This window comes from Macrotis lagotis, chromosome 4, assembly GCF_037893015.1.
Source record: "Macrotis lagotis isolate mMagLag1 chromosome 4, bilby.v1.9.chrom.fasta, whole genome shotgun sequence".
Classification (NCBI taxonomy): Eukaryota; Metazoa; Chordata; class Mammalia; order Peramelemorphia; family Peramelidae; genus Macrotis; species Macrotis lagotis.
This window is the reverse complement of record NC_133661.1, coordinates 253,096,367-253,119,313: the sequence shown is the minus strand read 5'-3', so window position 1 is coordinate 253,119,313 and position 22,947 is coordinate 253,096,367. Positions and strand designations below refer to the sequence as shown.

General features: G+C 37.7%; 1 protein-coding gene and 1 pseudogene across 2 annotated transcripts in view; both read right to left on the bottom strand.

Moving 5' to 3' along the window:
- Positions 1-22,947, bottom strand: part of LOC141522388 (zinc finger protein DPF3) — a 317,782-nt gene that overhangs the window by 15,798 nt on the left and 279,037 nt on the right. For both annotated transcript variants that reach the window (XM_074235794.1, XM_074235795.1), the window contains 2 exons: positions 5,160-5,272; positions 12-93 (listed from right to left, as the gene is read on the bottom strand). In XM_074235794.1, coding sequence (XP_074091895.1) covers positions 12-93; positions 5,160-5,272 — 195 coding nt within the window. The remainder of the gene's footprint in view (positions 1-11; positions 94-5,159; positions 5,273-22,947) is intronic.
- Positions 3,523-3,641, bottom strand: LOC141523166 (U4 spliceosomal RNA; annotated as a pseudogene).

The following is a 22,947-nucleotide window of genomic DNA, read 5'->3' as shown; positions in this document are numbered from 1 at the left end:
CTGTTAGTTACCTTCTGGGGGCTCAGCCACAGGGGGATTTAAACAATACATGTGATAGCCACGGTCACAGTCATCACAGAAGAGCAACTGGTCCTGAGAGAGAGAGAGAGAGAGAGAGAGAGAAATTTGATAAATCCACAGATTATTAATGATGATCACCAAAATCCTGCTTTAATCCATCTTTCTAATCTCATCTACTTACCTTGTAAAGCAAACAAACTGGTATATTCAACTATCCCTGAACATTTTATGACACTTGACAAGTCATTGGTCAGTAGTCAAAGGAATGAGATCTGCCTCATGCCTGGAAGTTCAGGGATCTCAAATCCTAGTCTTCTTTTTTTGCTGATCACTACCCAGATCTGCCACTGGCACTGTTATCTATCAGAATGCCTTCCTCCTTTTCTATATATCTAGATATTTTTAAATCAAATTTTAAAAATTATTTTGTGGTTTTTTAACTTTTCATAGCCTTCAAGAGGCAACTTGGCATAGGAAACAGTATACTATCAAAGATCTCAATTCAAATGCTCACTCTGATACATACCAGCTGTGTGACTATGGCCAAATCATTTGACCTCTCAATAATTCCAGCAATTATCTAAGACTAGAAATTACAGAGCTGCCACTTTAGGGAAGAAGAGTTCCCTATGCTGATGAAATCATAGGTCTGGTTGGAAAAATTAAGAAGTAACCCAGAGTAATGGACAGATGGCTGATTCTGGAACCAGGAAGACATGGGTTCAAATCTTGCTTCTAACACATACACAACTTTGGAAAGTTACAACTTCTTGGGGCTTCTGGCAACTTTATTTTTTTTAAATGCTATCATATGGTTTTATATTCTCTCCAATTAGGCAACTTTGGGGAAAGGGGGAACCAATGGAGTTAAGTGACATAGCTAGCAAGTGTCAAATGACTGAAGTCAGACATTTAGGCAACTTTTAAAGATTACAAGTTACCATCCCAAGTTGGGCTGGTGAGCATTGGTGGAAGGAATTTCCCTAATGGAAATTATCTTTTCTAATGAAATCACAGCTCCCAATTTCTCCATAAAAAGTTCTTATTCACTAGACTATGAATTCCATGAAATGAGACATGTTTCTATGAATCTCCCACTCATAGTGCCCAACACAATGCCAGACATATAGGGAAGCTAAGTGTCACAGTGGATAGAGAACTGGTCTTGGAATAAAGAGGGAGTTTGAATCTAGCCTTCAGACACTTGCCTCTTACTAGCTGTATGACCTTGGTTAGGCCACTTAACCCTGATTGCCTTGCACTCAGGGTTATCTCCGGTCTCCTGATTCATATCTGGCTACTGGACTCAGATGGCTCTGGAGGAGAAAATGAGGCTGGGGACTTAGCACAGCATACCCCCTTACTCAATTCCAATTCATATGTGTTTGTCATGGCATCAGCTCCCTGATTATGTGGTCTCCAAAAATGAAAGACAAAAATATTATCTAGTGTCAGCAAGATGTCATTGTATGTCCTTGAACTCCTCTATCCTTTGACTTAATCTCAGAGGGGCTGTAAATGGGAAAACATCCCAGCAGCACTCTGTGCCTTGACAACTCTCCACATTAGAGAGAAAATGACTTAAGTAATGCTTCCCCTTCAACTTCTTGAAGCAAAACTAGGTTGGAGCCTTCCTTCCTCACAAGCTATTCTGGAAGACAAAGCCTGAAATATACTGAGATCAGGGCAGTGATCAGCACAAAGAACAGGATTTGGGATCCTGTATCTCCCAGGCAGGAGATGGACCTCATTCCTTTGGCTACTAATCAATGACTTGTCTGTCAAGTGCCTTAGCACCACCATCACCCTTACACCTATTCCACCCACCAATGCATTTGCTCTTTGGAACAAAAGAGTATTTGCAAAGTTGAGTTCAGTCTCAGAACTCACCTTTGCTTCTATCAGAGTCAAGGCCTAATCTAAGGAGCAAGGACACATAGAAAAGTTTCATGTTAGGTCCTGTATTTAATCAGTGTCTTGAACGTTTTCATTTAACTTAACAATCATATGCTAAAAATCTTTGTGTATAAGATTTGTTATATATTTATGTTTATAAAAATGTATTTAAAATATTTTACAAATATGATGTGTGTGTATGTTTACAATGATGGAAATGAAAATAGCCCCTCTATCTTCCTTAAGTTTATAGTTAACTGGGGAAGTGGAGGAGAGGGATAATCTCCATACAGATAAATAAATATAAAAGAATGGCTAGTAAGCCCAAAGTCATTTCAAAAAGGAGGGGAGCTCTAACAATTGAGAGAGGCTCAGGAAAGGCTTTATATGAGGTAACACTTGACCTGAATCTTAGATGGAGTCGGAATTTCTAAGCTGAGGAATGAAAACATTCCTGGCATTGGAAGCAGCTAGTGGTGGGAGATAGAATGTTTCATATGGGGAACAGCAAACCAGGATGTAGAGCATGTAAAGGAAGAAGCAATGGAAAATAAATCTGGAAAGACAAGTTTTTTTAATAAATGGTTATTGAATTGAATTTAACCCATTATGAGTTCTAGGAGTCAGGATCCACTTTAGCAGCCTGATCTTTGCAAACTCGTTAAGTTTGATATTTGAGAATACCATGGTTCCCCCTCTCCAAGAGTGCCTATTCCTTCACCATACCTAACTAAACCACAGAGAATGCTGGGAGATAATTTAGGAAGACTCTAAAGCATACAAGAAGATATCCCTAACTTTCCTTTCCTTCCACCAATTTTCTTTCAGCTTTCCCCCTATCTTTTTTTATAATTACTGCTGTCTCTTAAACACCTTTCTCTCCCTCATCTGTAGGCTGCAAGAAGGTCCCCTTTTAATGATAAAATCTATCACATCCCCCACAGAAGGGAGGATACTCTTCAGAAATGAAAGCAGTCCCAGAGATGGAGGGAAAAACTCTGCCTAGGGAGAGAGGGTAAGGTCCATAATAAGGACCAAGTTAGCACAAACCAGAAAACTGGCAGGGTTGAATTGGAACAAGAATTTCTCAGGGCACCCAAACTCAAGGGTCTGAGATGGAAGCATGAAGAACAGAGTGAAGAACAGATCTCAAACACACCAGTAAGTGAACTAACAAGTATCTATTTAGTGTTTACAATGTACCAGACACTATTATTTTGTCCTAAGTGTTGCATGCTAGGAATGCAGAAAAAAAGCAAACCTAAAATGGTTCCTACTTCCAGGGAAGTCATATTCTAAAGGGGGAAAAGCATTGTACATAATTGTGAATAGACAAGACAGACTGAGAGTAAATGGAGTCATCTCAGAGGGAAGGCTTTAGCAGTCTGGGGCAAGGGTGGGGGGGGGGGAAGGGGGAGGTGGGTAGAAGAGGGTAAGTTAGACTTCATAAAGAAAAATGGGATTTAAGGGACAGCTCAATGGTGCTCTTTATATAAAGCACCACTTCTAGGGTCAGGAGGAGGACCTAAGTTCAAATTCAGCCTCAGATACTCTCTAGCTAGAGACCCTGGACAAGTTACTTAACCCCCAATTACCTTCCTGCCCCATTACCCTCCCCCCCCAAAAAAGAAGATGGGATCTGATCTTTGGGAAAAGTTTTTAATTAGCAATAATCGTGCCTCGGATAAACCTCATTGGCTACGATACTGCCACTGCGCAAAGTTGGGATTTGATCTTGATTAAGTTAGGACATTGGAGGCAGAGGTGAAGAGGGAGCATTTCAGGTTAGAACTGAGAGGGAGGGGCAACCAACCTCTTGAATCTTCCATAGAATGAGAAGACTTACCACCTAGAAGGAGCTTGGCACACTGCCCATCTGATTGATGTCAAAATGACCAACTGATTCCCCCAAAGTTGGACTTTTCATGGCAGCTAAGCATACTCTCCAGTCCTACATTGCCTTAATTCTTCAGTAAAGAGTATGGCCCAGATCTGCCTTTCCCTCTTCTGACATATCCATGCCAGTGAGACTGTGGATTGCAGATTGACTCTAGCTAACACATATAAGATTTGCAAAGTATTTTATATAATCCATTTAATATAGCTATGATCCTGTAGGCCCTAAGTTCATCTAAGAGAAATTTGATGGGCAATAGGGGAAATTCCTTTATGGGGCCTTATAGAAATAACTGCCCATCCCTCATATCCATTCAATAATCCACAAGGCAGTTGTTCAGATTGGGCAAATAAGCCAATATTTCTTAGTTCTAGAGTCGCTTCCAGGAGCTACCTGAAGGTATCTAACATCTCTGAAAATTTTGCCTCTATTGTTGAGATTTGATTGACACTAGGAGCCCTTTCTGACAGGGGCAGGGCAAGCTGAAAGTATAGATACTGCTCAAGCCTATCCTGGAAAAGCTAGAGGTCAGGGTGTGTAGGGTTCCTACCCACAAAATCACCCTGGAAGTTACAGTATTAAGACAGTGATGATCAGCTCTTATATATTCAAAAGATTCGGCTAGTTCCCTCAGAGGGCTATCAGAGTTCTCCCAGGCTGCATAAAAAAAGCCAGATTTATGTAAAGCAGTCATTAACAAAGATCAGTTTACTTGACTTACTGGGAGTTAACTTTTCATAAGGCTCCTATTTACAAGGCAAAAAAAAAAAATACTGAAAAATAAATTGAAATTCAATGGAGAACAAGATAGAACCTGGTCAGGGAAACAGCCTCTGTTACCTCTGTCTCTACTGGGTAACTACCTTAGTGGAAAGAACAGTTATCTCAGAGCACTGGGATTCAAATTTTGGCTCTGTTCCTTAAAACCTCTGAGATTTACTATCCTCATCTTTAAAATGAGGAGGTTGAAAAAGAGCAGTAGTGTCAAATTCAGAAACAGTTCTTTGCAGGCTACAGATTCACTTAAAAAACCCACAAATTAACACATAAATTTTTAGATTTTTTGTTAAATAGTGTATTTTATATTTTATATTTTATTATATTTTAATATAGTTGGATGCACTGTAGCTAGGGGTTTTGATGCCTCTGGATTAATTCCTTCCAATTTAAACTTATGATCCAATAACTTAAGACCCTTTTAATACAAGTGGACTGTAGACACCCACCCTCAAAGAAGGCTAAAGAGATCTTTTTCTGGCATTTTTGTGGGACCACTGGAAAGAACCCACTTTCCCTCCCTTTCCTTTCTTTATGTTTACTTCCCTACTTGGTATCACAAACTCACATCATTCTCAGACGTTCCACAGAGGATGCAGGATTTACACTCAATGCACTGCCATTTGTAGGTTTTGACAGCCTCAGTCATGTTCAAGGTGAATTGCAGACAGGTGGGATGACCTGGAGGAAACCAAAAACAAAAAATCTCCTTTAGAAGGCAGGTCTTTGTCCTTAAAGAAAAGAAACAATGATCTCATTGTTATGTCACTTTTTGACCCATGGATATGACCCCTTGGCTCAGGAAGGAAAGATCAAAGTCAACTCTAGATTTGCACTCCCATCACCCAGCAGTGTCTGACAGAGATCTAAGAAAAGATTAAGCATTAAACTCTTCACTGCCTGGGTACAAAATAAACCTGAGATACCCTGCTCCATCACTATTGCTTCTAATCATTAAAAAAATGTGATTAGGACAGAAGGCAATGAGACAATGAGCCAGAGAAGGATAAAGGGGAGAATGGATAGATTAGAGGGGTACAGATGTTCATATATTATGATAGATAAACTAGAAAGTAAAGCAGGTCCAAGGTCATCTTATGGTTGCAAAGGTAACACGCACACAAACCATGCTAGTTTATCCCTAATGGCTCTATTTTGGGGAGGGTGGGAATAGGATAGGGTTTCTAGAAGTAGCAGTTTAAGAAATTAAGAGAGCAGGATTGAATGGAGTTCACTTGTCTGTTAAACTCCAAACTTCTGATAGAGGGAAGAGTTAAGAAAGAAACAAAGAGAAAAGAACAAAGAAGAAGAGAAAAGACTCCCCTGAAGGAAGAGTAAGAAATGAAGACAAAAGGAGACGGAGGGAGACAGAAAGGTAGAGAGAGATGGAGCAAAAGGGGGGTGGGTCAGAGAGATAGAAAAAGGGTAATAAGGGAGAGAGGGAAGAAGGGGGTAAGAGATGGAGATAGACAAAGAGAAACAGAGAGCAATTTTCAGGTTAAAAAACCATCCCCCAAAAGCAAGAAGAGAATGTAGGGAAAAAAGTAAGATCATCCAGGTGGGTTCAAAAAACTTCACAGACAAATTAGACAAGATTCTAAGCTAAGCCAAATGTGAGCCACAGAAATCAATCAGAAATATGGTGAGAGGACCCTGAATGGATTCCAGTATCAAAAGTTACCTTGCATTGAAATTCATGTTTCAAGTCATGCACCACCCTTTTGAACAGAAAGTCAGTAATCTCCATGTGATAAGAATAAGGAAGGGGGGTAGAATTCAATTTCTTCTTTGGATTCAAGGGTTAATTTGATTATCAATTTGAGCAGCCTATACTTCATGGTCTGGAAACTCAATGCTATATGACACTTACGAAGTCAAATTTATGAGTTTGATCCTTTTTTTAGATCAAACAACTTGGTCTATTCTATGACCTAAGAATTCTTTCCCTAACCTTCTGTCAACCATCTCACCATAGCATACCATTTCAAAGAACTGGATCAAAGAGAATAGATTTATAAGCCTAATTATATTCCTTATTTCTTACACTGGAATTGAAGTCATGAGGGTGAGTTCAAATTCTTCTGTGGACATTCACTAGCTATATAACCCTGAACAAATTATTTAACTTGGGCCTCACTTTTCTCATCTGCAAAGTAGGGGTTCTATTGGCATTTTTCAAGAAACAAGACAGAGGACTGACCTTGGAATCAGAAGAAATTATCTTTGCCACTAGGCTGTATTCCTCTAAATCTATATCTTGGCATGAAGGGTCAGTAGTAGTTTAAGAATTGCTAGAGGAACATCTCTTTAAAATGTAAAATTTTAACTTTTTGCCTTCTTTGTTCATGCCAACCAGAGTTGGTTTTAACATCTTGGTGCCCTCAGGTACTCTCTAACATATCCTACAGATGGGCAACTGATTTGCATGGGTTTCTAGATTTGTGATATAAGTACTTGGGGGAGAGGGGGAGGTAGTTGTGGAAACTGCCTCAAAAAAAAGAATTTACATTACAGGATTGTAACAAGGTTGTTCAAGCACTTTTTTTGCTTTCATGTTGTTGCTGCTGTTGGAAAGCAATCTCAAAATGCATGTGCTCTATGAGAAATTGGAAGTGTTCTACTCACATAAGGAAAGCACATTTCATAGTGTGATTCAGGGCATCAAAGCCAATGTTCTAATGTATTAATATGAAGGTAAAACCAATCCTTAAAATAATTTGGCTGCCTTCTAAGATATGATTCAGGCCCTCTTCTGTGGTTACCAAGTCTTTCAACTAAGGGAAGGGGAAGGGGAAGGGGAGGAGGAAGGGGAAGGGGAAAGGAGAAGTGGAGGGGGAAGGAGAATAAAAGGAGGAGGGGGAGGGGAGGAAAGGGGAGGGAAAGGGGGGCAAAGATTTGAACTCAGGTCTTCTTGACTCCAGGCCTAGTGCTCTAACTCCTATGTCACCTACCTGCCTGACACATAGAAGATTTCTAGGATAGCTTTGGAAGAACAATGGACTTTAATAACTCCTGAAAAGAAAGTTGTCAGTGCCAGTCTTTGGCAATATCAAATGGTTCAACATCAGAAACCAAATGGTTCATGGAAATGACATTCAAGAAGATGAATTACTAGTTACCTTGTCTCTGTACCCTAAAGATAACTGGGCCTTTCCATTGGACATATGGTTGAAATCTCCTCCATGTCCTGTCTGTATCTGAAGAGGTAGAGAAGGCAAGCTCTTTGCAAGCTAGGACTATCTTACTTTTCTATTTGAATCTTATAGAACAGTGCTTTGCACATAGTACTGAATAAATGCTTCCTTTTCATTCTTTGAAATATTTTGCTAGGCTTTGTGACTATGTTTAAAGTGAATACGTTTCTAAAGAATACATTGAGGTCTGGAGCAAAGGAAAAAAAAATCTCTCTTCAGTTCCCATAGTACACCAAGGTTAAGAGGAACCTTGAGTCTCAGTACAAGCATCTGGTTTTTCTCAAGATAAATGTCATTATACTTCAGCTCTAGGAGAGGAGGAGGTCAGTGGTGAAAATCACTGTTCTTATTTCACAGTTGAGAAGATGGAGGACAGAAAGGAATATCAAACAGAATGCAATTGAACCAGATTAGGAATAATGTCTGGGATCCAATCTTCCTTTCTGTTACTACCTTCCCTTGCTCTCCCATATTATGTCTCATTGGCATCAGGAAAATTTGTCATTAGATAAAACAATCCAAACAACTCTACTGGTTTTCTTGAAGAAGCCAGAAAAGTGATTTGAATGATGGACTCCTTAATAATGGATACTTATTTTCCCAAGAGAAGTGAGGAGGGGAAATTTCTCATGGAGTCATTTTATGATGACAACACAATTTTGTCCCTAAACAACAAAAAATTAGTTAACAGAAAAATTTTCCTTGAAATTTGGGTGGGAAACTGAGGAAAAATTAGTAGTGACATTATTTATTCAAGGTTATTCCCTTTTAAATTTCTTTGGGAGAAATTCCTTCCTTTCCTTTACAAATAAAGTTTACAAGCATTTCCCTAATTTCTTTTGTCAATCCAATCTTCCATTTACTGAGTTTGCTTAAAGCAAGGTATACCAATGCTATAAGGCATGGTGGATAAAAAAATGATCTTAAGGTCAGAAAGAATCAAACTCAAGTTTTGTCTTTGACACATAACAGCTGTGTGACCCTGATATCACCCCAGTCTCTCAGTTCTCTAGGACCCTAGGGAACAGATAAGATGTCAAGTTGCACTAATAGAAGGAGTTTCTTCACCTGGACATTCCTTATACCAATGTAATCATACTTAAATTCAGCTCCTATCTATGGTCCTTTTATCGGTACTAGTTCATGGAAGGTATTAAAGGATAGTGAGTACATCTCCAGTTCATAGTACTTGTATGGGATGATTCAAGGGGCTGTTTCTGAAATTTCTATTAACATAATGAATTCAGGAAGGTTGTTCTGAAATTCAGAAAGAAATTGAAACTCTAACTCCTCTCAAATCTTTCTCTGACTTTCTTTCTAAGCAAAACATAATAAAAGTCCTGTCCCACTTTGAATAGGTGTATCAAGCTTTCCTCACCCTAACCCTTCCTACCCCCCCAAATAAGATAAATCTTCAGAAAACTCTTTACAACAGGAAATAAGACCCATGGGAGACATGTTGCTCTGTTGAGTTCAGATGTCAGTCAACTAATCATTTATTGAATGCTTACTCTGCCCCAGACTCGGCTTTGGAGATATAAAGAAAGGCCAGTCAGCTCCTGCTCTAAAGAAGCTCCTAAGTTCAAAGAGGTACAGGAGTTAAGGGGGGAACAATATGAAAACAACTATATACAGAATACACAGTAATATACAATAAATAAGAAATAATAAAGGGAGGGGAATCATTAGTACCAAGGGGGAATCAGGAAGGGTTTCTTGACAAAGGTGAGGTTTTATTTGGGACTTTAAGGCTGGGGGTGAAGACAGAGTAGGGACTGTTTCCTTCTTGTCTTTGGCACATTTCCCACCTAGCTACATACATCCCTTTGGACTTCTCCATCACTTCACCAACCACTGGGCACATAGCTTCTTTTCTCTCTCTCCTCTTTTCAATTCTTTTATGCATTGTCTTCCCCCCCCCCCCTTAGATTGTAAGCTTCTTGAAGGCAGGGGTCTTTAGTCTTTACTTTTTATAGGAAGGTCTTTCCTTTCAGCTTTTAGTACATACTAGCTACATTGGTCATTGACTAACTTGTCATGCACAGCCCGGCACATATAGTAAGTAATAAATGTCTGTTGATTGATTGATTGAATTAATTCAATCTTTCTGTTTACTTCCACTAAATCTAGTGTTGGAAGGAAACTTAGGGGCCATTTAGTCCAACCCCCCACAATTACAGATGAGGAAACTGGCCAAAGGAGGTTAGGCATTAGGGAAAGCTATGCAATGGACAACTCTGGCTCTTTACCTGTCAGAAAGCAGGAAAATAAATGAAAATAAAGTTCATTAATAAAATCTCAGCTCTATCAAAAATACAAGTGCTATCATGGAAGAGAAGTGGGGTTCCACAGAATTATTGTACCGTAAAAAGTAGTCATTATACTTCAAAATGATAGGGACCAATGAGCTGATCTCCATTAGTCACTGTTCTTATTGTTCCCATTTTACAGTTGAGGAAAGTTGAGGCAAACAGGGGTGAAATGACTTGTCCAGAGTCAGATACTGAGTATCTGAGGTAGGAATTGAATTCAGATCTGCCAAACTCCATACTCAATGTTCTATCAGCTACATCACTAGCAGAAGAAAGACAGGTACATAAACCTTGGGGGATACTGCCTGAATAGGGGATAGTAAACATATGATTCAGTAAAGGAGATTGAACAGCAGACAAGGAGATGGATAGGAATGATGTCACCAAAGTCTAAGGAAAGCAGGTATATAGGAAGAGGGATAAACTGTTTCAAGAGTCCAAAATATCCAGAAAGATGAAAAAATGTTATACTGGAGATAACCTGTTCGAAAACCAGTTAGGGGGTGGCTAGGTGGCACAGTGGATAGAGCACCGGCCCTGGAGTCAGGAGTATCTGAGTTCAAATCCAGCCTCAGACACTTAATAATTACCTAGCTGTGTGGCCTTGGGCAAGCCACTTAACCCCATTGCCTTGCAAAAAAAAAAAAAACCTAAAAGAAAAACCAGTTAGAACAGATTGTTTCTGTGGTTTTGTCCAACTGTGAAATTTTTTGTTTCAAGTCACCATAATTACTTGCTCATACAGAGTGGTCCAGGTTACATATATACAAATAATCACATATCCTTACATGCTTCCACTGATTTTTTTGCAGATGCAATTCCTTAAGTTTAGACTGCCCACTTCATATGTTGCAGTCAGTTAAAACCCTACCTGGTTAGCTATTCAGGATCAAGGTCAAATGCTTCCTCCTCCATATAACCTTCCTAGTTCTCCCAAGTAAAAGTGAACCCTCTCCCTTCTTACCACCTCTCATTCCTTTCTATGGCTCTCGCTAGGTCTATTCCTTTCAGTGGCCCTCATTGGATCCTACCTTGTACTACTTTGTACCTTGTACTTAACAGTTATTTCTGTACATACTATAGTATGCCATCCCTGCTTGAAGGCAAACCTCTTGAAGATAGATACTGTATCTTATTCATCTGTCTCCAAACCTAGTTCCCAGTGTCTTGAACATATCATACATCAATAAATGTTAGTTGAATTCATATGAATAGCTTCACCCATCTAGGGAGGGAAAACCCAACTAGATATATTCTTTGTACATTAAACCAACATTATGATCTTGGCTTAGGAGCTAATGTAAGTCATTAACCCTACCAATATTTATCACTATGACCAGCTTCTTTTACAACACAATAGCTCCCATCAAACAAACCCTTAGCAAAGAGAGCAGAATGTATCTCATATATTGTGATCCTTATTAAAAGGTTCTTTTTTATTCAATTATCCCCAGTATTTAATTTGCACTATGGTGAGCCACATAAAACTGATTAAATTAGACCTGCAGAAAGAGCTTTATATCACAAGATACATCCTGAAACCATAAATACAGCAAGTACATACAAATATGGGAAAGGTATAAGTCTATTGTTTATGTGTTGTGAAATTATAAAATCTAATTATATTTTATTGCCTTACTTATCAATGTTGATCTCTTAATAACTAATTTCCCAGAAAATAACCACCTTTCCTGCTTATAGTCTAAAGCAGATTAGTGTGAAACAAATGGTGCTCCTTGGTCTGTTGCCTGGATTGTATAAATCATGTAGTAGGCTAAAATAAAGCATACAGAAACCAAATTCTACCTGGTGAGGCTCTAATAATGAATTCCCTGGATAGCCTTTAGATAAGAAATTAGTTCTGATTTCTAAGAACACTCAATATTGCATGCATCTGACATATTTGCAAATTTTAAGTATTAAGAAAAATGGATAAGACTTATTTAACCATATTTGTGAGAAAAAAAATATCAAATTTCTGTGTCTCTGTCTGTTATCTTTATCTGGCTCCCTTCCAGAACAGCCTACAACCCCACACTGGCCTTCATTAACTGCTTGGTATTAAGCAGGTCTGAATTATTGCAGGGTATTTTCAAAGTGAATGATCTGCTCTTTGATAATGAAGGACCCATCACAGTTTATACAAAACTTACTGCAAGTTTACCAGCATACCTCTCCTAGCAACAGAGAAGTAGTGAACTTTCAGACTATAGGCAGAAAGAGAAAGATGTGAGACATAGCCATAGTATCACTTCACTTCACTTAATTCTACTTCTATGTAAACTGGAAACAAAGTAGATCAATAGTGAAATGGCTAAATGAATTGGGGTATCTGAATATAATGAAATATTACTATGTCATAAGAAATGATGACTATGAAGAATACAAAAATTCATGGGAAGACAATATAAACTAATATAAAATTAAGTCAACAGAAAAAGGAAAAATATATATTTATATTAGATATACCTGTTCATCTATTTTGATATATTTATATATCACTATAAATTGATATTAATGCAAATGGAAAAATATTTAAAAATTGCAGCTGAACTCTGTGTGATTATAATAACCAAATTTGACTCAAAGGAGACAAATTAGAATGCATCTCCTTCCCTTCTTTTTCAAAGGTGGAGAACTTTGGATGTGTAATACTGAATACACCATTATCTTTGCTTGATATGTTGGTTAGTTTTACTGAAGTGTTTCTCTTCCTTTTTCTTTTTATTCATTTCATAAACGATGACTCACTGGTTAGAGGAAAGGGTTGCTTAGATTGATAAATGAAAAGATGCTAAAATAAAAGAAATCAATAAAATGTTTAAAACCATACTTCTATGCTGCAGGGAGGGATCTATTCTTATGGAAAGAGTCATTAGAGAGTGACACGAATGTAAAATAAAAGAGCTTTGATAAGCTCTTTTTAAGCTATACAACAAAGACACTACTTTTAAAATATAAAACTTTCCCAAACTATCAACTTCAAAAAGTCCATCTGTCCAAATATGTTCTGTCATATGTTGTGTCCATTTTTGCTATGATATCCTGCATCTACATGCAGTATTCTGGGTTGAATGTGTTTGAGAATCCCTTTTCCTCACTATTATTAATATTTTCAAAAGGGTGAAAGGTGGAAAGGAAGTCAACAGGTCCAAGGACAAACAAAAGCATATTAAAATGCATAATGGAATTCTGATAGCATTGTTGCTATTGTTGAGTTGTTTCAGACTCTCCATGATGCCTTTTGGGGTTTTCTTGGCAAGGATACTATAGTAGTTTGCCATTTCCTTCTCCAGGTCATTTATAGATGAGAAAGCTGAAGCAAGCAGGATTATGTGATTTGCCCATGGTCACTCAGGTCCTCCTGACTCCAAGATCATTGCTCTCTACTCATACCAGCTAGCTGCTCAGTGTGACTATCCCCACATGTATATAAATTCAAACTACTGCATCCAAATCACTGCATGGCAGGCAACATATAGAGAGTGTTTCCTTAATGTAAGCACAATATTCTATCAGGAAAAGATACAATGTCAAGATTCAAAACATCATTTAATATAGCAGAGCTTATCACTCATAACACTGCCTTTAACATGATGGAAAATTTCCCAAGCTTTATACATCCCTATCTACTGAAAATCAACTGAACTATTCTCATTCACATGTAGTGCATAGAACATAGTAAACTGGTTGGTTTACGTGTGAAACATGCTATGGTTATAAAATAATATTATTAAGTAAACCTAGGACTTATTTCCATAAACTTACCTAATTCGCCAAGGCTTTGGGGTTTGTTTGGAGAAAACCTAGGGGGTCTAAAAATCATGATGTGAGCTATAGAGTGAAGAGTTCTGATGCAAGGACCCTAAAATCTAAAACTGTCCTGAATAACTGTCAAAGATAAAGACCAAGGACAAAGAGACCAGTTATAATGGTCTGAGATTTGTCAATGGTGAGCAGGTAAAAGAATTTCTAACTCTTAAGAGAGCAATAACCATTGCTCCCAGCAAGAGACATTTTTTTTGGACATTGCCAATTCAGAAAGTTGTTTATGCATATTTTTACTAAAGTTTTTTATTTTATTTTTAATAAGGAGAGGAGTGTGGTAAGGAGAAAAAGTTGATTTTTGTTCATTAAAAAAATTTAAAAAAAAAGAAATACAGGAAAGCTTATTTACTGGTAGACTTTCACAAAATAATATTTTGAAGATACCAGCAATCCAAAACTCTTGCTTCCCATCAATAAAAGTAAGAGAATGTTTAAAATCAGATTTATTGATACTGAGACACATGAGTGACCAAGATCAATTTTACATTTTAAAGGCTAAAAGGGAGGGAGGGCAAACCACTCCCATCACTCAAGAACGACTGTCTAGAACTAGAACTCTTGTCCAGGTTTTCTCAACTGTTTCTTTCATAGTGCAATCCCACTCAAAAGTCACTAAAAATCACCTACCCAGAAATCTAAAGCTCTTTTTTAACCATTTCCTCCCTTTTCACACAACATGCTGATATTTCAAAGTCAGATTCTTCATGGATATCACAAGGGAGGGAGGTGGGGAGAAGGGAAATCAATTCTGTTTCAATGTTCAGGTAGATTAGATCAGAACTGAGTTGGCTCATGTCACTTTGAGCTGACAATGCAGGGCAGGAGGTGTGTGATGAGAATAGGGGTCATTGAAACCAATAGCTCTGGTTGCACTTCCCCTGATTTCCTGGCTGTGCTGGGTGGATAATAGCCAACCATCTGCCAAATGGACTCTTGCCCCTGCTTCGATGTATGAAAGCCAGTTTGAATTATAGCCTAAAGCTCTTTATCAATCATGAAAGTCTCTCACTGGCAACCATTTTGCAATGAAGTCCTAACTTCATGGTCCTAACAAGAAACTATCCATCATCTATCCTCCCTGAAAACACTTGCTTTTGTTTGGTTGTTTTTTTAAATCAAGAAACTTAGGCATAAAGGTGAAACTGTGGCCCTTAGCAGATGTCTTCTATCCCTGGGCTTCTGCCAAACTTGAACATGGACCAGAAAGCTTTATGAGATATGTGTGGTTGATGCTGATGCTCTCTGAAATAGCACTAGCCAGTCAACACAGTTTGGAAGGAGTCCTTCAGTTGTCTCAGATCCAGGCATCAAAATATAATAGAAATAAAGCTGAAAAAGAACTTAAAGGCACCAAGTCCAAACCCCTCATTTTATAGATGAGAAAACTGAAGCCTAGAAAGGTTAAGTGACTTGCCCAGAGTCATACAGTTACTAAGTACATAAGGAAACCAAGTCATCTTGATTTCAAGTCCAGTTCCCTATTTATTACATCATGACATTAAATGGATCATTTGTAGGTCCTGAAAATAGGGAGGTTTTTCCCTTTACTAAGAAATTTTATGAGGCTCAACTACCACCTAGAATTTCCATCAAGCTTCCCTCACCCACCTGTTTCTCTTTCAGATAATCTCACCATCAAAAGCAATGCCTTCTCATTTTTTCAGTCATTCCTTTTGCTGCTGGAGAAATACATAGTCATAAGAACACTTTAAAAAATCAATTCTAAGTTTCTTATAATTTTTCAGCCATGTTTCATTCTTTGTGATTCCATTTGGGGTTTTCTTAGCAAAGGTACTGAAGTATTTTGCTATTTACTTCTCCGCCTCATTTTATAGATGAGAACACTGAGGCAAATGGGGGTTAAGTGATTTGCCCAGGGTCACACAGCTAGTAAGTATCTAAGGCTTACCCTTAATCAAATCCATTTTCAGATATCCTTCTGCCTTGGAAGAGTAATTTGACAATTCAAGATCAGATTCTAGGAGAAGAACTAGCTAAGATTCCCCCAATGCTAAAGAAAGATTGTATGTGATCAGAAGGTATCTTCTAGAGGATGAGATTGAAGCATTGTCCTAAGATATGGAGTCTGCTAAGAAGAAAAAATACCCTCATCAATATTAAAGTTAATTGAACATTCATATATTAGGAAGGAAATACACTCCCAGAGTTTAATAAGAGATGAAGAGATAAAGGGAGTTTCATAACCTTTTGAAAAGTAAAAATAAGCACTTAAGACTTGCAAAGTCTTTTTTGGAGATGCTGTTTTCCAAAATTCTTCATTTTCCAGGTGGAGACATCAAGATACCAGGAAACCATTTGCAAAGAACTTACAACATTCCCATTCCACCAGACTTCTTTCCCATCACAGAGCTACTGCTCCCCTGTTCCCATTCATCACAGCTCTTCCACTCCATCTCTCGTAGTTGCTCTCTGTCAGAATCCTCTCAAGTTTTTCCAGTATCTATAGAGGCAAATTCCCTTAATGTAAAGAAATCTTCTTGCAGAGACCTCTGAGATTATGGGAGAAGAATACTAAGTCATAGTCTCCTCTCTATGTCTCATAATGGAATTGTTATGCTGAGGTAAAAGATCCTTCTCCCCAAAAACTGTCCTGTATTTGGGAATATTGAGCCTGGTCAAAGCTAGGAGAGTTTAAAATGGTAATAACTACTTAGGTTAATATAATACTATAAAACAAGTAGACAAAATACTTTGATATTATTGTTCCCATTTTAATGATGATAAAACTGATACTTGGATGGCTTAAATGACTTTCTAAAATCAAGCAAATGTTAAGTGATAAAAATAAAAATATAGTCCAAATCAATTTGTCAGACATTTACTAACCATGAACCATGTTAGCAACTGGGGCAAAGACAAGGTTAAATTAGATGCAGTTTTTGCTGTAATAAACCTTATAGTCTGGAAGATTCAAACCTCGATCTTCTGTCTCTAAATCCACCAAGCAAACAATCAACAAGTATTTATTCAGTACCTAGTATGTGGCAGATATTGTGCAAGGGTCTGAAGATACAAGGACAAAATGAAGTGGTTCCTTGCCCTCAAGGAGAAGAGATCATACACACACACATATACTCACACATATATGTATATGCATATGTGATTTTCCATTATTTTCATTATGTAACCTAAACTTTAGGGTTTGGGGGTTGTTACTATTAAATTGTTTGGTCATGTCTGTCTCTTTATGAACCCATGGACCATAACACACCAGGCTTTTATATCCTCCACTATCCCTTAAAGTCTAAGTTCATGTTTATTATTTTCATGACACTATCCATCTCATCTTCTGCTATCCCCTTTTCCTTTTGCTTTTAATTTTTTTCAGAAAATCATGGTCTTTTCCAATGAATCCTGATTCTCATTAACTGACCAAAGTACAACCTGAGCTAATTAAATGTAAAAAAAAGTTGTTTGAAGGTTTCTGAGTCAGTTGGAGGAAGGAAAAAAACATGAAGGAAGACAGGAGACTAGGGCTTGTGAAGAAATCAAATGATATTTTGGAGAAGCTTAAAAGGAAATTTGAGAGTTTTTAGAGAAATTCAGGGGTCATTCTAGGGAAAAGAACCTAAGATGAATTGATTAAAAAATGGAGGTGCTAAGTTCTGTTAGAGATTCTATATATGACACTTGAAACAAAGGGACACTTGAAGCAAAGGGCTTCACAAAGTTTGTTTTTATATGGCATTTGAAGCAAAGGGATTCATAAACTTTGCTTAATTTTATCTTCACAACAACCCTGGGAGGTAGATACTATTATTATTCCCATTTTACAAATGAGTGACTTGTCCAGGGTCCAGCAGCAAGTAAGCCTTGAACAGGATAGGAAATAAGGATCTGATGACAGCTGACTCTGAACTCTAGTCAGTGTACTGTCCCAACTGACAGCATTAGAAGCAGGGAAGGAGGGAGGGAGTAATGGACAGACAGGAAGAGACAGAAGTCAGAGAAACTGATTCAGGCATGTTTAATTGGCTGATTGATAAGGCAATCTCTGGGAAACTGGATAAAATGTAAGCTTCTAGAATCACAAAAAAAAAAAAAAAAAGACTCATCAGTGTGTGACTGTGGGCAGAGCCCAGGAGGACAATAATTGAGTAGAAGGGTCTGGTGATTCTGAGGAAGGCAATTTTGACTAGGCTTAGACCAGTCCAACAAGAAGGAACCTATTTCCAAATTCCAATACTTGAAAAAGAGAAATCATGATACATTTAAGAATTGGAAGCAGGATGAACTAACAAGAAAAGGCAATGACTCCAAGGAGAGGACAATTAGCTTGGCTAACTAGAAATGGAGATCACCTGAAAGAAGTTGTTTTCTGTTTTTAATGTTTGCCAAGCTAACTGACCAACTCAAGAATGTGTATATGCAACTTGTGTTTGATAACAGAGGCCTTAAATTCCCCCAGAGAGTATGGTTAAAGTTAGGTTTGCCTTTACACAAGTTCTGAGTGACATACAGCCATAAACATAGTGAGGAAGGGAAAGAACCAAGAGGGAAGAGAAAGAAGAGAAAGAATGGACCCCATGGGGGACTTGCTTTAGAAGAGAAATGTTCCTGAACTGTGCAGAGGAGAGTTGCCCAAGGCTAGTGACAGCAAGAGCTGTCCACTTGGGGGCTGTCCTACCTCATCACATGCAATGACAGGACTCTCAGAAAAGATCCAGCTGGTCTCTGGCAGCTTGATGACCTTGGAAAGGCAAACTTTTGATTGACACATTGGATCTTGAACCAGTGAACTGGGACCACTAAAGACTCATCAGAGAGCCTTGACATTGCCCTGATAAGAGAGGACAGAAATGGAGAGAAAATGAGAAAGCAGAGGAGGGGAGAAAGAAGGAAAGAAAAGAATGAATCAAGAATGGGAAAGGGAGAATTAAAGGTAGGCAAGGAAAAAGAAAGGAGAGAGAGGAATTAGGCAGCTAAGAGGTGTAGTGGCTAGAACATTGGATCTGGTATGGGAAGGATGAGAGTTTGAACACTGCCTGAGACACTAAGTAGCTGTGTGACTGGGCAAGCTGGCCTCTCAGCCTCAGTTTCCTCATATGTAAAGTGGAACTAATAATAGAACTGACTTCCTGAAGTTATTATGAGGATCAAACGAGAAAATACAAAACAAACATTTATTTTGCTAACCTTAAAGCATTCATAGGAGTAGGGAAGGGTAAAGAGGGAGAAGGGAAGGAAGGAGAATGGGAAATAAGGAGATGAAAGAGACCTAAGAGACATGTGTTGACTCCTTGTCCATCAAGAAGCCTTGGAAAACCAAGAATGAAAACCATGGCAGGGTTTCCAGGAAAGAATATATGTCAGTAGCTAGAGATGTTAAGCATTTTTTCAAATGATTTTATTTTGGAAACACATACACAAAACAGTTGCCACCTTTATGATACAGGGAGTATCAAAGATTGAAGAAAAAATTACCCTTAGTTGTTGCCTCAAGTTTACTCAGATCAGGTAGATATGCTTAAGGATTTGGGAGTGGTAACTAATTGACTTCAAGCCTAACACATGAACTGATCAGAACATCCCTACAATGGGCCTTGCCCATTGAACTTCAGATACCCTACAAGGAGCATGATGAGATTTCTACTCTCATTTCCCCCCTTTCCTCAGATCTGCCTAAATCAGCCACCATGCATGTCAATGATTGACCTCCTTTCCTAGTCTTTTAACTCAAAGCCCAGAACATTCTCCCAAATTTCCTCAGGAAAACCTGAGGCAGACTCTATAGTTAGTATGGAACCCTCCAAATAATGGTCACCTTTTTGACCCTATGACACCCTGAAGGATGAGGAACAGTCTTACTGCAAATTATGGTTGTTCTATAGCCTCACATACTCCCATCTTCATTTTCCTCCCACCAGGAGCAAGTCTTTCTCCTATGATGGGGAATGAGCACAATTATAATTTACAAGGGCAGCATTAAACATGATGTGATTTGGAGTATACTCAAAATACCCACCAAATAATCCCTCCCCTTATGCTACCTAATGTTCCATTAGAGATTTTCTATTTGGTCAAGTACTGTCTTCTCAAAATCCTGGAATCTGAGTCTTGGAAAGGTCATCTAATTCAATGGCTGAAACAAAAAATACAACCTAACCTGACAAGTGGTCATCTAATCTCTGCTTGAATACCACCAATGAAGGGAACCTCATTACCTCTGTCCTTCATCACCCATTCCATTTTTAGATCCTTTAAATGTCATGAAGTTTTTCTTCTTTGCTACTTTTAAGTCTAATAAATTTTCCTTGTGAAAGCTCCTCATGTACTTGAAAATAGCTCAGACTTCACTCTGCTAAATACTCTGAGCTTCTATCAACTGATCTTCATATGGTATGACCTCAGAGACCTGCACTATCCTAATTGCTTTCATCAGGACCTTCTATAGCTCATCAGTGCTCTTTATAAAAATGTGTATCCATAATGCAACACAATATTCCAAAGGTAGTCAATCCAGGGCACTGAATGGCAGAATTATCATCTCCTTATTTAAGAAAGTTATGCCTTTTCTAATGAAGTCTTAAATCAAATTAGCTTTCTTGGTTGTCATCATACTATTGACTCCCATTGAACTTGCAGCCACTAACACCTCCTCCACCTGCTGTCTAGTCATATCTAGTTTGAAACTGTGAAAATGATTTTTGAACCCAAGTATAAAATGGAATCCATATTTATTCTTATCAAATTTCATCTTATTCAATTCAGTCCATTGTTAGAGCCTGTCAAGATCTGTTTGAATCCTAACAGTCAGTCAGTATCTTAGCTAACCTTCCCATCCTTGCATCATCTGTAAATTTGATATGCAAGTCAGCTTTGCCTTTATCTAAGAAATTGAAAGAAATGTCCAAAGGGGTAGGGCTAAGCACAATCTCCTGAGGAATCCCACTTATGATCTTCTTCCAATTTCATATAAAATCATAAAACACTAATCTTTGGCTTCAGCCATTTGACCCAGTGTATACCTAATGGTACAATATCCTAACCCACATCTCTACATATTTTCCACAATAATAGCATGAAATATCTATCAAATGCTTAATTCTGAGGCAAAGATAATAGCACATGAAAATAGCAATGATTGAAAGTGCTGTTTGAGGATAGGCACAATCATGGACTGCTAGACTATAATAATAGTGGTATTCCACTTTAGTAATCTTATCAAAAAATAGCTAGGTAGAACAATGGTTACAGTGCTGGTCCTGGTGTCAGGGACACACTCTTTTGTATATAGTTCAAATCTGGTCTCAGACATGTATTAGGTCTATAACTCTGGGCAAATCACTTAACCCTTTTTGTCCCAGGTCCTCAATAAAATGAGCTGGAGAAGGAAATGACAAACCACTCCATTATCTTTGCCAAGAAAATTACAAATAGGATCAGAAAGAGCTGGGCATAACTGAATAACAACAAATACCCTGTCAAAAAGAAAAAAGGAACCTAATCTGATTGTTCTCTCTATTTTTAATTGTTTATAATTTTTCCCTTTTATCATTATGAACTTTATGAATTTAAAAAAACCTCAATATATCCATAAAAGAACAGAAAAAAGCACTGTGTTGGAAACTATAAAATTTTACTACATACAGCTTCAACTGGGGAAGCATTTTTACATATTTCATATTTAATATAGTAACTCCAACACTGCCCCTGCTTGCCTGAATCTCCTTCCAAACTTTATTTTGCTTTCTTGTCCTTGTTTTTTAAAATTATTCTCTAACACTTTTTTCTTTCCATTTTTGAGTTTCATTATTACTACCTTCCTGTTCTCCTAGTCTTCCTCCCATTCCCCCAAAATGAAATGTCCTAAATATAGTCAGACAAAACCAAACCCTACTATGTCTTGAAATGTTCATTTTGCACCTCTGGTAAATCACCTATCAATAGGAGGGAAGAATGATTCATCCTTAATCTTCTAGAATCATAATTGGTCATTGCATTAACCAAGATTCTTAAATCTTTCATAGCAATTTTCTTTTACAATGTATTGTATAAAGTGTCCTCCTGGTTCTCTGTTCATTTCATTCTGCATTGAATCATAGAAATCCCCAGGTTTCTCTGAATCCATCCTTTCCATCATTTTTGTACAATAATATTCCATTTTGTACGTATGCTACAATTTGTTCAGCCAGGTCCTAATTGATTGACACCCAATTCTTTTCTAATTCTTTGCCAAAATAAAAAGTGCTACTAAATATATTTTGTGCACATAGGTTCTTCCCCTCTTTCTTTGATCTCTTTGGGTTATAAGCTTAGTAGTGATTGTTGGGTCAAAGGATATACACAGTTCAATGACTTTTAGGATATAGCCCAAATTGCTTTGTATGATTGTCAGACACTTTCACAATTCCTCTAGCAGTCCATGATTGTGCTTATCCACAAACAGCACCTTCAATCATTGCTATTTACATGTGCTATTATCTTTGCCTCAGAATTATTTTAATTCACATCTTTTTCATTAGTGATTTGGATGATATGATATATTCTTGGTGAAGTCACATCTCCTTATGATTATTTACATTGTCCACTATCCTTTAATAAAACAGTATAAAATTTTGCCAAGAACCAAGCCAAACTCTTTCTCTTCATTTCTTGAAAAAACTGGAACAGTATTTCCCCTTCTTCAGTCCTGAGACACCTTTTCTTTCACCATGATCTTTCAAAGATTTATGATAGTGACTTACCAATCAAATCTGGGAGTTTTTAAAAAAACATTCCCTGTACTCTTTTAAGTTGGAAAATATGCCAAAAGTAGAATTGTATTGAGTACCTCGTATTTGGTATAAATGAATTTATCAGACCAGACCAAGAGTGGTAAAGCTCTAAGTACTTGGAATGGGGGGGAAATCGAGATTAATAGGGAAAGAATAAAGAAATATTTTGGGCCTGTCCTGCCAGCTGATATTATTACCTTTGAATCTCATTCACCAGGATAGCAATGCTTAAGTTAGGAAAAAGACAAGATAGAAATGGTGATTTTTACCCCCAATAAGAAGGA